At 38.1% G+C, this 16,259-nt stretch overlaps 1 protein-coding gene across 1 annotated transcript; it reads left to right on the forward strand.

Moving 5' to 3' along the window:
• Positions 1-7,325: 7,325 nt before the first annotated feature.
• LOC133737444 ((-)-alpha-pinene synthase-like) lies at positions 7,326-10,056 on the forward strand. The gene is made up of 7 exons (XM_062164990.1): positions 7,326-7,460; positions 7,663-7,942; positions 8,070-8,451; positions 8,714-8,932; positions 9,015-9,153; positions 9,238-9,486; positions 9,711-10,056. Exons 1-7 carry the CDS (start codon positions 7,326-7,328, stop codon positions 10,002-10,004), a joined length of 1,698 nt encoding a protein of 565 aa, XP_062020974.1. The 3' UTR covers positions 10,005-10,056.
• The last annotated feature ends 6,203 nt before the right edge of the window (positions 10,057-16,259 follow it).

Raw genomic sequence — 16,259 nt, forward strand, 5'->3', positions numbered from 1 at the left:
GTACAATTTCATACCGTAGCCGAGCTGGAAGTTGGTGGGCCGATTGGTAGGCCCAAATAGTAAGCCCAATTGTTCGGCCCGAATGGTAGGCCCAAATGGTAGGCCCAAATGTTAAGCCCAATCGTTCGGCCCGAATAGTAGGCCCAAATGTTAAACCCAAAGTGGTTTGGGCCAGTTCGAAATGTGGATGGTTCGGTTTCTTCGGCTCAATTGGCCAGCCTTAATGCTTAGCCCAAGGATTGAGCAAGCCCAAGTCATCATCACTGGGTCACATGTTTTATTGGCGTGCTTTGGAGAATGATTTGTTTTGAGTGATGCATCTTAAGTTTTACTATGGAGATTTACCGTGATGCTAATTGAGTAGCGAAACACTTTGTGAGAGTGTTTACTGTGCTTGTATGCCAGTACAGAGTGATGATCTATGTGAAGATCTATGTGATGATCTATGTGAAGATCTATGTGAGGATCTATGAGATGATCCATGTGATGATTTTGTGTAATTGATGTGGATTGATGTTGAACAGTTGTGTTGTGCGTTTACGTTTGTGATGAAAGGATTTAGTGGCTATAGGAATGTATTTTTATACAAGGGTTGAGGCTTTGTAGATTACTACAGCTTTGGGAAAGATGGAGATTCGATGGTTAGGTCAACCTTAATCGAGAGGAATTGACTTACGCTCAAATTTCGGGACGAAATTTCTTTAAGGAGGGTAGACTGTAATACCCTGGAAAATCCAAATTAAATTCTGTGGATTTTTAGAAATGATTTCACGATAGTGGGAGCGAGTACGAGGCTCGGAGGAATTGTGGAATTAGTTCGAACGATTAATTTTCGAAAAACGAACGTTATTTAGGGGGTCTCAAAAAGTGACTTTTTATACATTGGGAATTTGGGAAAACTTCCTTCATGAAAGTTGTAGAGGACATTAAACCGAGTGCGTGCATATGTGGTACGTAAAAATCGGAGTTCGTATGCGAAAGTTATAAGCAAAATATGAAAGTTACTGTTTATGGTAGATTGGTATAAATTTGAAATGTTACTGTAGCCAGGTAACTTTTCTTTCTTTTCTAAATCCTTCCCCCGTGCTCTCTCAGTCTCTCTCTTCTGCAACTCTCTCTTTCTCTCTTCTGCAACCTCCTCTTTCACCACCTCTAGACCACCAAATGGCGAGCTGCGAGCATCGATAGACTCGTCTCTTCCTCCTTATCACGCATGTGGGAGTTGTTTACGACGATTTGGCCGGAAATGTGGAGATCGAAGCCAACATTTTTACTGTAGCAAATTAGTCAACGCCGATTTCCGGCCACCTCCAGTCATAAACCCAGGTCCATTAGAAGCGCCTTAAGCCGCTCTTCATGCTCGCCAAGTCTCATAACCCAGATCGAAGCATGGAGGAAGAAAGCATAATTGGAAAATTTCACTGTACATCGGAGTGCTTAATTGTTCGGCTACTTCAAGGTATTTTCTGACTTTGTCACAGTTGAGAAAGTGATTGGAAATGTTGAGATGATGCTGTGGATGAAATTTGGTGGCCAGAGGAGGTGGTTGACCGCCGCGTTGACCGCCGTTGACCGCCCACTGACCGCCGCTTGTGGCGGCGTATTCGACCATATTTTGAGTTTTTATTATCTGGGTGATGATCTATGCATCCTTACGAGCGTTTTGATATATTACAAGGTCATTTTAGAAAACGTTGATAAATAGTGAATTTATGTTTTGACGTTACTATTTAACGTTTTTACGTTTTATCTTCGGTTTACGATCTGTGAGGATCTGACCATCGGTTTTACTTCAAATTTGGATATGATGATCTTATGACTGTCCCAGTGGCTTTGTGTGGTCATGGGCGAAGATCCGACCGTTGGATCTTCGTATAAATGTAAAACAATGATTCGGAAGGCGGTTCGTGAGAATCCGACCGTCAGATTTTCGTATAATTTTATGGAGATGTTTGTTAGAGTGATTCAAGAAGATCTGACCATTGGATCTTTGTGATAATTTTGGAGGATGATCCTAAGGGCGATCCGTGAGGATCCGACCGTTGGATCATCGTATAATTAGGATCCGACCGTTGGATCATCGTATAAATTCGATCTGACCGTTGGATCATCATTAAATTAGAATCCGACCGTTGGATTTCCGTATATGTGTGGTTTATGACTGATTGCTAAGTTAAGATCGTATCTGACTAGGTGATTGACGGTTTGAGTTGGTGGACGATTGTGGATCGTATTTTGAGCTGAATTGAAGACGCAGCGGGATTATCGAGGTGAGTAAACCTCACGTGGTTCATATTACGAACCCAATACAATTAATTGCTTTATTTTGCAATCATATGAACTATTGTTGGTGTATTAGACATTCCTGTGTGAATGTCTGTATATATATTATTACGTGAAATAATATGTATTGTTGGAGTTGTGTTGAGTTTATTGTTGAGAAACAATATATTGTGAGAGGTATTGAGTTTATTGTTGAGAAACAATATATTGTGAGAGGTGTTGAGTTTTATTGTTGAGGAACAATAAATTGTTGTGATCTGTGGAGATCACTAGGTCACGAGGTGACCATGGCATCTATTAGTGAATCACGCTCTCGTACCGGGCTGGTGGTTATTAATAGTATTAAATCGTAATCACGTCTGTGGCCGGACGAGTGGTTACGTTCAGTTAGAGCTCTAGTCTGTCTGCCAAATGTGGAGTGACCTTATGAGTGAAATTGAGAGTAACTCATAAGTGTCAATATATATATGGTAACCTTATGAGGGAAATTGAGAGTAACTCATAAGGGTCTATATATATATATGAGTCTGTCTACCAAATGTTGGGAAATCTTATGAGCGAATTTGAGAGTAACTCATAAGTGTCTATATATATATATGAGAGTGAGGGATCTTATGAGCTAAATTGAGAGTAACTCATAAGTGTCTACATATATATATGAGAGTGAGTGATCTTATGAGCTAAATTGAGAGTAACTCATAAGTGTCTATATATATATATGAGAGTGAGAAAGTAACGTGGGTTTGTGGTAGTCTTGAAATCTAATAAATCAACAGTTCTTTCTTGTTTACTCATACTGGCTGTAAAAAGCTTACCGGGTTTTGTGTTGTTGCAACTCCCGGTACACTATTCAAATTGTGTAGCGGGTAATCCTACAGGACAGGAGAACCAGGACGGTGATCGTGCGGTTAGAGCAATTGTTAGAGTTTTACAACAATTGTAAGTTGTGAGGTGTGTTATGCTCATTTGAGCTTTATAATATATTGTGAGAGTGAATTGTAATAATGAACTCGAAGTTTCGAGATTTGGTTTTTTTGTGATTGTAATTATTCAGGTTTCGGATTTGAATTTATCATTCAAAATCCGGGGCGTGACACGTTTACCGTCCGAATGACTAGTAAACGGGTAAATTGAGATACGGGACGTTACAATAACGCACATTTCGATGCGTGTAATTGCTCCTTATACATCTGAATGAGGCTAATCTTCAAATCAATTATTATATTATTAATTATTAATTCACTTTATCTAATTTTAGGAAATAACGGTGTCACAGAAATCGAAAGAAAATGACTCAAAAATGGTGCAATTCGGAATTTTTGACAAAAGAATTAAATTTTTGCAAGCTAGAGAGAGAAACCCAACTAATCTCTTGACAATATATATTAGGGTTTATGGTTTAGGGGCTTGATTAAGTAGTGAATTAATCACTTGATTAATTAACTTAATTAATGAAGCTATATTTTTTCCCCTTTTCTTCAATTTCCTTATTTTTCTTCTTTTTTATTTTTCTTTCTTTCTCACTTTCCACAATCTCAAATTGCAGCCATTGAAAATCCACTTCAAATCTATCGCCTATTGGAACGAGGTGAGACAGGGATGAGAATGAACGAGGAATCAAAGAAGAAAAGGTTAATGTACAACCATGATTAAAATAGTCAAAGTGCATTCAAGATTTTTTAAGAAAGGGCTTAAAAGTAAACCAAAAGAAAAGGAGAGCTTAAGGGATTATAAACTTTAAATTAAGGGTTTTAATTTATTTTCTCTTCTTTCTTCTCTCTGTATCATTATATTTTTAAAAATAAAATCTATACTATTATTAAGAGAAGGGCTTTGTTAACCATATTATAAAATTTAGACAAAAATGACCCTAAAAAGATTAGAAACTTTGAGATTTTCTTTTTTGAGAATTAATTAAATTATAAAGCCAATTATGACAATTACAAAAAATATTTTTATTAAGAAAAATAAATAAAAAATATCTCACAATCCACTTTTCTCTCTCACTATCTTCTCTCTGCAATAATAGTTTTCTTTCATTACCTTTTCTTTTTTATTTTCTTCAATAAAAAAATACTTTGCACATGTAGAGCATGTGTGGAGGAAGGCTAGTAAATAATAAGGTCAACTGATAAAATAGAAAATAAAATAAAAATTCAGTAAGTAGTAAAAACGAGTTTTTTTTAAGGAACTCTCATCCACTTATCTATGTGGACCCTGCCAGTTATACTTTTTGGAAAGATAAGCCTCTAGGATCCATTGCCATCTTGTATCCAAAAAAAGGAAAACAAAAATCATTTACGGAAGATTTTTGTTTTTTTCTATATAGGCCACTTAAAAGAGTCGGTGATAATTTCGATTTAATTAACACGGCCTATAACTTTCTAATCTCTATACAAGGGCGGCCCTGAGGTAGGGCAAGTAGTGCGACTGCACTAGGCCTCCGATTTCGGGAGGCCTCCAATGTTAGAGCGTGTATATTAAATATATAAAGAACAAATGTCAATTAATTACCAACATGTAGGGTATCGTAGTTGGTTGAGGCGTTATCATTTTATCTGTAAGGTCTGGGTTCGAACCTTGGGTTACTCTCTTTCTTTGTTTTGTTCATTTGTACTATTTTTTTTTTCTTTTCCTTTTTAGGTTCTTAACTTTTTATTTCTTTTTTGGCTTCTATTCATACATCCTAAATTGGTATTTAGACCTCCCCTTCTCAAATTTACACAAAACTTCCAATCTTGCCCTTTTTTGTATCCACACAGTTTTTTCCAATACAAATCTACTAGTAATATCTTTTTTTTCATCACTTAAAACTCAGTTCATAGCCATGACTTAACACCATTCACCTTGTAAGCTTGGATATTCTTATGAACCTCCTTCTAATTCTTAATAAATCGTGCAATTTACAATACCACAGGAGAACTATTATCAAAATGAATTTCCCTAAACCCAAATCAGGCTAGCAACATAGTTTACTCTAGCAAAAAAAAAAAAAAAACATAAAAAGAGACCAAGATAACAATTAACGATCAACTTCATGAAATGAAACAATTAAGCCAAACTAGAAAGAAACAAAAAGAATAGGAAATAGAAATTGCTTTTCGATCATTATTTTCTCGATTGTTCTTCTCTATATTTTTTGTCCTTTATTCTATTTTGCAATCTTTAACATTCTACCTTAATCAAAGTTGCCTAATAATCCTCATGTATGGCTGTACGAGAATGAGGGAGGGGGAAGGGGGGAGAAGAGAAGGTGCAAAATTTATTTAATTTTTTTTTATCATTCATTTTGTTCATTTTTTAGAAGGGCAAAGTTGGATTTAAAAACTTCCAAAAATTGTTGGAGGTCCAAATACCAATTTAGGAGGTATGAATAGAACTTCCCTTTTCCTATCTATTCTCTCTTTCTTTTTTCTTTTTTGATCAAATTATTCTCTCTTTCTTTGTTTTTATTTTGGTTTGTTCATATATATATATCATTTTTTAACTGCTTATTGGATTGCACACTCCAAAGTCCTCGAAAATGTGTTAACTTCCTCTTCAAATGGTGATCCTTTTAAGACCTTATGGAAGAAGATATGGCATTCCAAAGTTCCAGGAAAAGTGCAAATTTGTGTATGGAGGGCATGTCAAAATCTTCTCCCTACTCGTGCCAAGTAACAAACAAAGGGCTTTGAAGGAGATTTGCATTGCCTCCTCTGTCAACACTCGTATGAAGACAATGCTCATATTCTTTGTAAGTGCCCTATAGCGTCCTCTGTTCTATCTTCACCAATCTTTAATTTGGGTCATAGTTTGTTGTCGAACCTTAACTTTAAGGAATGGATGCTTGAAAGAACAGTTCATATGACCAAGTTACAGTTTGAGCACTTGCTAATGGTGTTATAGGCCTTATGGAAGAATAGAAACACATATCTGTGGCAGCAGAAAAATCAAATTACTGAACAGATTCTTACTAGCTCTATGACTTGGTTGGAGGAGTTCCATCGTGCAAGAAATGTTGATCATTGTCCCAAGCAGAGAATTGGGGCCAGTTGGAAGCTGGCTATGAATGGTAATTGGAAACTGAATGTAGACGGTAGTTTTCTGCCTAAGAGCAACAATGGTGGAGTAGGTGGTATTTTGAGAGATGCTCAAGGACAGTTTCGGACAACTTTTGCAATACCAATCTCAAATGTCTCAAATCCAAAACTAGTGGAGCTGCAAGCCATTAAGCATGGCATTCAATTATTGCAGACTTTAAATGCTGGAAATGTGTGGATTGAAACAGACTGCCTACAAGCAATTAAAGAAATCCAAAATCCCCATCATGAAAACTTGGCTGAAGCTAACCTAGTTGATGATATCAAACTTGTCTTGAATTCTTTACACAATGTAACTGTGTATGTCATGCTCCCAGATCATGCAATGGAGTAGCACATAGATTGGCAAACATTGCCTATGAAGCTAGCATTAGATCCTTTTGGTTTAATGAGGTACCAGAATGTATTCTGGATACCTATAACTTTGATTGTAATCCACCATTTTAAGGGGTTTTCCTTATGAAATTTCATTAACTCAATATATATATATATATATATATATATATATATATATATCATTTTTTTTACTTTCGTAGATTCATGACTTTTCATTAATTTTTTGGCAAAAATTTTCGATCTATTATTCAATCTTGATTATTTTAAAATCTTTTTTTTTCATTCTTATATTTTATTTTCGGTCCTTTTTTATTATTATTATTTCATTTCAACATCTTCTTCTCTTTGATATTTTGTTTTTTTTTTTTTAATGAACTTTATGAATTTCTTTTTTAAAGAGTTTGATATTTTCTTTATTATATCAATTTGATCAAGTTATTTTAATTTTTTTTTTTTTAAATCTAGCAATTAGTAAGACCTCATTTAATTTTCACTCCAAGCCTCTGGAAATTCAGGACCGGCCCGATCTCTATATATATAGTTGTGGGGCTGCATGTAGATGTATAACATGAGAGACTAGGACTTTCACCACTACTCCCATCTAAAATTTGTTTATACACAATCATGTCGTCTGTGCCAACTAGTTCTGTATCATTTCCAGTACCACAAATTGCAAAGCCTGAAATCATTCGCCGAACAGCAAATTTTCAACCAAGCATTTGGGGAGATCAGTTCATCAACTATGATTCCCAAAAAACTGTAAAACTCAATATTTTTAGTCTAGTACATTATTTAAAGGGCGGTGGTTTTCACACTCCACTTCCCATCTTTTTCATAATTGCATGGTGAAGTGTTTGAGAAAATGACAGAATGTGAAAATCACGCACCTTAAATTTCATATGTTTGCCCAAAACTAGAGGGATTTACATAGTCTTGACTCATTTAGTTGTGTTTGTTGCAGAAGACTGATCACCTTTGGCAGCAGCAAGTTGACAAATTGAAAACAGTAGTGAAGAGGGAACTCTTTACTAATGAAGGTGATTTTTCACATCGACTCAAGTTAATTGATGCAATCCAACGACTTGGCGTGGCATATCATTTTGAACGTGAAATAGAAGAATCATTGCAACATATCCATGCAACATATCGTGATCGGGATATGTACCATGATGATGGCCATCTTTACGATGTTGCCCTATTGTTTCGGCTTCTAAGGCAACATGGATATCAAATTTCATCTGGTACTTAATTATCTTATTCAAATTTATGTATTAGCAGACTTGCAAAAATTGTTCTGTTTTTTATTTTTTTTATTCCAAGTATGTTCTCATTAATGGTGTGCATATTTGAACATTATTATTCAAGCAGATATATTCAACAAGTTTAAAGATTCAAATGGTAGCTTCAAAGAATGCTTAATTTCTGACGCCTCCGGTATGCTAAGCCTCTATGAAGCGACACATCTTAGGGTTAATGGAGAAGATATACTTGAAGAGGCTCTTTTGTTCACCACCAATCAACTCAAGTACGTGCTCAAAAGCAATGTACGCTATCCACCAGTATTGAAGGAACAAATAACTGAAGCTTTGACGAGACCTCTTCGAAAAACTTTGGAGAGATTATGTGCCAAGAGTTATATTTCAATCTACCAAGATGAAGCCTCACACAGTGAATCTCTATTGAAACTTGCAAAGTTGGATTTCAATCTTGTTCAGTCTTTACACCAAAAGGAGCTCTCTGATATTACTAGGTACATAATTAATTAAGCAAATAATAAATTAAGTGATCTTCTTTAATTTGTCAATTACTAGGTGGAATTACTAGTTAAGATTATTAGGTAAGTAATTAATTACTTTTATGGAGTTGGCTGTGGTATTTTGATATTGTTATATGCTCATTGACATCTAGTTGTTCTTTAATTGATTATCAGAACATCACGGAGTTATTTGAAAAGTTATCAAGTTTACATTATAAGTTTGAACTGAACTAAACTTATATATTGGATGTATTAGGTGGTGGAAAGAACTAGACTTTGAAAGGAAATTGCCTTTTGCAAGAGACAGGGTGGTGGAGGTGTTCTTTTGGATGGTGGGAGTATATTTTGAACCCCAGTACTCTATTGGCAGAATCATTATGACAAAAGTGGGTATCCTCCTAACTATTTTGGATGATATCTATGATGCATATGGTACATTTGAAGAACTCAAGATCTTCACTCAAGCAATTGACAGGTCCAATATATAAAAAATTGTAATTGTTAATATATTTATGTGTTCAACCTACTATGTAAATATTCTTATGATTATGTTTCAGGTGGAATGTCAAATGCATAGATGAACTCCCAGACTATTTGAAAATATTCTATCATGAACTTTTGAATCTTTTCGATGAAATTGACAAAGTGATGTCAAAGGAAGGAAGATCATATCGAACTTCATATGCAATAGAAGCTGTATGTGATACATGATAGATTCATAACATTAAAATTTTTACTTCAAGTTCACTGACATATAATATATATGTGTATATTTCTCAGATGAAAGTTCAGGCTCGATCATTTTTCAACGAGGCCCAATGGTTGCACGAAGGTCGCACTCCGAGCATGGAGGAATATATGAGTGTTGCTACAATTTCTGTTACTTACACTTTTATAACAACCATTTCATTACTTGGCATGGGAGATATTGTAACGAAGGATACATTTGAGTGGTTGTTGGATGACCCGAAAATTGTTAGAGCTTCCAATATCATTTTTAGGCTCATGGATGACATTGTTTCCACCAAGGTACATATACACATTACACTTAATTTTAAGTTCTACTTGTATCATCACCTTTTAAAAATCAACTTGTTAGAGCTTCCATTAATATCATTTTTAGGCTCATGGATGACATTGTTTCCACCAAGGTACATGCATATACACATTACACTTAATTTTGAGTTCTACTTGTATCATCACCTTATAAAAATTAACTTGATTAACTATTTTGGATTATTTTGCTTTTGCAGTTTGAGAAAGAGAGAGGGCATGCACCTTCTAGCATTGATTGCTATATGAAGCAATATGGTGTTTCAGAACAAGAGACGATTGACGTTTTCGAGAAACAAATTGTGAAATCATGGAAGGATATAAATGAGGAGTTTCTTAAACCAACTGCTATGCCAATGCCGGTTCTTATGCGTGTTCTCAATTTAACAAGAGTAGTGGATCTTCTTTACAAGGGAGAAGATGGATTCACACGAGTTGGGAAGATGACCAAAGATAGTGTTGCTGCAGTTATTATCGACTCAGTGCCACTGTGATCGAGTTGGTTTAAAAGTTATTTGTTCTCTCTATATATATGCAATTGTATGGGAGATTTTTGTCTACTCTTTCCTTGATCAATAAGATGTAACCCCAATAACTAAATAAGGTCAAACCACTTTCCGTGCATGTTGAAGGGGTTGTTGGGGTCCCAAGTTTGTTTGGAATAGTATGTATTGTTTCTCAATATTTGTTTGAATAGTGTATGTTGTTTCTTAAGTGTTTTCTTGTTTTATGGAATGTGGAATATTGTTTTTCAATGTTTGTTTGGAATAGTGTGTATTGTTTCTCAAGTTTATCTTAATATTTAAAATATCTTGTAACATAATATTATTTAGATATTGTACAAGAAAGTGTGATTCGTTTAGTATTAGAGTTAAATTCATCACCAGTACTGCCTAAACTCTTTCGCCTGATCAGCTTGGTTCTCAACAATTAAAAACAATCAAAATGATACATGCATTTAAAATTTTGTATCAATATGGTAAATTACATGTCACTACAACATAGTTGGAGCAAACTACAGGTACCAAAATCATGTACAAAGTCACTGACTTACAGCCTTTGCTCGTGCTGCCTGTCACGCCCCGAATTTCGAATAAAGAAATTCAAATCCGAAATGCGATAACATAACAAGCACAAGAAAACACATAGAAAATTCTTCATTTAAATTAAACGATAAAACAAACCGAGCTCACCAACATTAATACGGACTCGTTCTTTAGAGTCACATTAATTCACAATGAGTTTACAAATTAAACTAAACGACAATTCAATAAGTAAACACACACACTACACAGCGGAAGAATAAAACTAACGTACACTTCAACGTCCAAGCTACAACAGCAACCAACACTCAGCTTCAATGATTGTTACTCCGACCTGCACAATAACCCCTACACCGTGGAATAGTGCACTGGGTTGAAGCAACAAACCCGGTAAGCTTTTGCAAGCTCGTATGAGTAAATCTAAATAACCCCAAACGTCATTCCGACAAGAGGACAACAATCATCACAATGATTAATTCCAACAATAAAATCATTTTGTTTTTAGGAGCACACATGTCACAACCGTGACAATCAAATCATTATCAATGAAAACCGGTAATCCCTGCATAGAAATTTAGTTCAGGGATTCACTAACAGTATACAACCCAAACCATAGTAATCCCTGCATATCGTTTAGTTCAAGAGATTGCATTTAAAATCAACCAATTAGAATGAAACGGAAATCGATACAGAAGTCAAACAACTCACACTAAATTCGATGATCACCCATCAACACCACCACATTAATAGAATCCCATTCTCACGTGTAAACCAAAAAAGAACACCAGCAAGGTTCTCCGAAAACTACGTACTCATGAAGCAGTAACATCGTTACCACCATGACGGTATGCATACACAGACTACGCACTCATGATGCAGTAACCCCGTTACCATCATGACGGTACGCTTGCAACAGACTAAAGCTCTAACTGAATCGTAACCTGTCACCTCAGCCGAGGTTCAACCTTACGATATCTTGCACTTCGGTTACTATTAAACCATCGAACTTTGGACGCCCCCGTCCTCAGAACAATCATACTTCGGTTATCATTAAACCGTCGAACTTTGAACCCTTCGGCCCTCAGAACAAAACATTTAAAACAAATCCTACGACTCAAATACTTTCCTCAAGAAAAACACACTTTTACACAATAATCAACACATCATGATAATTGTATGCTCGTAAGAAAAATGCTCGAAATAACAATTCAATCAACTCTCAATTATTACTTCACCAATGTCACACCATCCAATATATATATTCCACGTAAATATATATATATATATATATATATATATATATATATATAGTCATTCACGCAGGAATGACCACTAATACCAACTATAGTTCATACGTATTAAAACCAAGAAATTCATTTTATACTTAAATTCATTTTTTTACCTGTGAGCCGTAGCCCTATGAACCGTAGTCGATCAAGTTCATATTATTTCAAACAAATCTTTATTTTCGAAAACGATTTACAATTATCTATCAATTCCGACTATTAAATAACTCAGTTCGTAAATGAACTACGTGAGATTTACTCACCTCTAAATTCCCGATGCGTCTTCTTAACAGCTCAAAATACGATTCCCAATCGTCCGCCAACTCAAACCGTCAATCACATAACCAAATATGATATTTAACTTAGCGCACAATTCATAAAATGCACTTATACAAAGATCCAGCGGTCGGATCTTCACCCGTGACCACACAAAGTCATCGGGACAGTCCTACGAGCATTTTATCAAAACAACAAGTCGATCGGACGGCCCGATCCTCACGGATCACAAATCGAACGATCAAAATCGATCGAAATCGTAAAATTCATAACTAAATCAAACGATCTCTAAAAATTAAATATTGTATGTCGAAATGATCGTATTGATATATAGAACATAAAAATGGGCAGAAACTGCCCTTGGGGTGGCCGGAAGTGGCTGGAAATGGCCGCCACAGACGGCGGCAGAGCCACCGTCAACCACCACCAATGGCGGTGCAACTAGGCTGCACCCCTGCGTTTCATCGAGTTGAAAAACTTTCACAACTAGCTCGAAGTCAGAAAATGAACGGAAGTGGTCAAAAATTACCAAAAACAGTCGTGGTTGGCCGGAATTTTTCCAGAAACCGGCAAAGCTCTGACGAACGTGAAAATATCCATAACTTGGCCCGATCCTTCGTAAAGCTTGTTCAGAATCTTGAGGCGAGTTCAGAGAGCCAAGAATCTCCAGCAAAGGTGGCCGAAGTTGAGAGAAACCGGCGTTGACCCAAAATGAGGTTTGTATCGGGTCTGTTGTGCACCGCCGCGTAGACGCCGAGAGGAGATGAGATGTTACCACGAGGACGTAGAGGAGGAAGAGGCGACTCCAGCGACGGTGGTAGCTCGTCCAGAGGTGGCCGGACGGTGGAGAAATCAGCCGGCGAAGTCTTGAGGCGATTTCCCGTCGGGGAGAGAGAAAAGGGGTTTGACTTTCTAATTTTGGAAAGTTAGGGTTTTCTGAAAATTTTCCCAAATTTTTCTATTTAACCCAAAATGGAATTTTTTTCCAAATGCCATAACTTATTCATACGAACTCCGATTTTCGCGTTCCCCATATGCACGAGCTCGTATCGACGCGTTCTACGATTTCCGTGAAGGAAGTTTTCACAGAATCCTAACGTATAAAAAGTGAAACTTCATAACCCCCCCCCCCCCTAAAACCTGTATTTCGAATAATTAATCATCCGAAACAATTTCGCTCTATCTTCGAACCACGAAATCGTACTAACGAATACTTTATTAATTCCAGGAAATTTTGAGAAATTAATAACGAATTTTCGGGGTATTACACTGCCTGCTTGATGAGAAAAATATTTGCTATGTTTTTAATGCATTTCTCTCTACATTTTACTTAGTTATTCTCTTAACATTATCATTTCTAACTTAGTTTTGTGTTTTTAGGTAGTTTTGAGTCGAAAATGAAGGCAGGGAGGAAATGAGGCGCATAAATGAGCAAAAGTGGAGAAATGAAGTTTTTCCGGTTCTACTAGGAAAAGGAATCCCAGTTGAAGTAGGAATCCTGAGTTAACTAGGACTCAATCTCGTGAAAATTATGAGAAATGGCAAAAATACAAGAGTCCTAATTGGACTGGGAAACCTGTTGACATTAGGAGTCCTGATGATACTAGGATACCTGAGTGGACTAGGAGAGCCCAAGAAAATTCATAAAGCTTCTAGATGATGTCACGGACGACATGTGCAAGGCATGTGGCAGCAAAGCAATCAAGATTAGACAAGGAATCCTGATTGGACACAAGATACAACGCATCAAAGTCAAATTCGTTTCAAATTAGGAATCTGTCTGTGCAGATCAGCCAACTTCGACAGAGTCCTGAGAATAGCTCAGAATGAAGAAAGTTATAATCTTTATATGTTTAGAAAGCTACAGATGTCTAGTTTCTAGAGGTTTTTACAGTTTATCAATATCAATTTTCTAGAAGAAGTTATGGCCGATTTAGTACACAAAGGTTAATCTGTCCGGAAATCTGTTTTGCACGAATAAGGAGAGTTTGGATGTAAATATCTTTTGGACGAGTTTGGGAAGGTTTCTACTCCATATTTGATTTGATTTAGAGGATATATTGAAGCCATGATGATGTGGACCAATGAGAAAATTCAAGAGGAAATCTACATCAACACAAAGAAGGAAAGTGAATCAGAATTGAAGAAGGAGAGCTAAGGTTGACGCCTAAAGCCTCCTCTATATATAGAGACCATTGAGCAACGTTTTTATCATCATCAAACCCAGAATCAAAATGTAAATCCTCTCCATATCGATCCCTCTCCATTGTTCAAGCATTGAACCCATGAAGCATCTCCATCTCCTTGCCGTAGTCATCATCAACGTCCTCCATCCTTTCGAAGATCATCTTGCGCCCTTGAATCTCTTCAAAAGTGTAACCATGTCTTCTTATCTTTTGTTTTTGGTTTCTGTTAATGTCTAAAAGTCCGGCGGTAGCTGAACCTTTGTTAACGCTGATCCGGTGGGCGGATCGATACTTGTGATGTACTCAAAGCTTCCGCTACCTGTCAAGTAAAATACAAAGGGCGTCAGAGGGAGACCGCGCTGGGCGGTCTTCAACTCTCCGATGCCTAAGTTAGTCAATGTATTTATGTTGAAAAAGTAACAGTAGGTAAGTATTGAATGCGTAATTAATGAGGAGAGAGGAGAGAACCTTTTATAGGTAAGGAGGAGGCTGACCTCATTCTTGTTTTCGATGTGGGACTGATGTGCTTCAGTTCCCAGCTCTGGGAGCTACTGATGCCATTTTGGCACGGCACGTCGGCGGTGACCTGGGGGTGATTCGACGTTGAGGTTGTAGCCCGCCTGGCGGTGTATCTGTATGTCACTCCTTTGGTTGGAACTAGTACCTTTGGCGGTACAATGAGCGTGACCCATTATAGCTAATTATGCTTGCAAATGTACATGTATGTACAAGTCCCCCAAGTCCCCAGTCAAGGAGGGCAATCTTGGTTGGGGAGTTGCTCGGCGGTTCGAAGCGTTTTGTTCCGCTAGACTTGCAAGAGCATAATTAGCGTCAGTGCGTTGTCAACCATGGATTTAATGAGCAAACGCTTTATACCCTTTCGGGTGGGCCCCTGCTAGGCCCCCCAGGGAGTCCCCCACTCCCTGGCTAAGATAGACCTCCTGATGGTCGGCAATTTGTTTGTTGAGGGGGAGCTGCACGGAGCAGAGGGTGTTGGGTAGCGAACCCAATCTTAGTACCCGAGTGACGGGGGTCAACGTGCCTGATTAGGGCCGTCGTAGACTGTTGACAAGTCCCCGTGTCCCGTAGGGACGGTCTGACCGTAACGCCGCGTGGCGGGCGTTGTCAGAGTGAGGCGTGGCCTCGGGATCCGCCGCTGGCGGATATCCCCCGCTGACTGTAGCAGGAAGCAGCGTCCAGTAGACGTGCCTGGTGGTACTTTATTGAGCGATACTGCGCTGAACAAAGCACGCAACTTGCAAGATGAAGGGGGTTCCGCTATGGGTGTGTAGCGGAAGACGTCCCGCTTGCAGGATGGCAAGGGAGAAGTTCTGCTGGCGGGGTTTCGTTCAGCGGAGACTTCGTCACTTGGAAGATGACAAGGGAGAAGTTCCGCTGGCGGGGTTTCGCTCAGCGAAGACTTCGTCACTTGGAAGATGACAAGGGAGAAGTTCCGCTGGCGGGGTTTCGCTCAGTGGAGACTTCGTCACTTGGAAGATGACAAGGGAGAAGTTCCGTTGGCGGGGTTTCGCTCAATGGACACTTCGTCACTTGGAAGATGACAAGGGAGAAGTTCCGCTGGCGGGGTTTCGCTCAGCGGAGACTTCGTCACCTGGAGGATGACAAGGGAGAAGTTCCGCTGGCGGGGTTTCGCTCAGCGGAGACTTCGTCACTTGGAAGATGACAAGGGAGAAGTTCCGCTGGCGGGGTTTCGCTCAGCGGAAACTTCGGACGGTTGGGGAAGTCATCCCAAGCGGTTACTTCCACCAGACGCTTTGTCTGGTGGTGGTTGACACGTGTCCAACCCGTAGAGGGTTAGCTTGCGTAGGTTTGTCTCCTAAGCCTGGCCGTCTTCTCGCCATAAATGATAGCAATTATGGATTCCGTAACCGAGGCGACGCCTCGGTTAATCCGGAGAGTAAGTGGAGATCCGCGACACGTGTACGGCTGCTGTGTGA

Source organism: Rosa rugosa, chromosome 3, assembly GCF_958449725.1.
Source record: "Rosa rugosa chromosome 3, drRosRugo1.1, whole genome shotgun sequence".
Classification (NCBI taxonomy): Eukaryota; Viridiplantae; Streptophyta; class Magnoliopsida; order Rosales; family Rosaceae; genus Rosa; species Rosa rugosa.

Excerpts from the sequence above, each read along its gene's own strand:
- LOC133737444 (XM_062164990.1), top strand. The coding sequence starts at position 7,326 with ATGTCGTCTGTGCCAACTAGTTCTGTATCATTTCCAGTACCACAAATT. Across the intron at positions 7,461-7,662 it reads ACTATGATTCCCAAAAAACT|AAGACTGATCACCTTTGGCA; the intron begins GTAAAACTCAAT and ends TGTTTGTTGCAG. Across the intron at positions 7,943-8,069 it reads TGGATATCAAATTTCATCTG|ATATATTCAACAAGTTTAAA; the intron begins GTACTTAATTAT and ends TTATTCAAGCAG.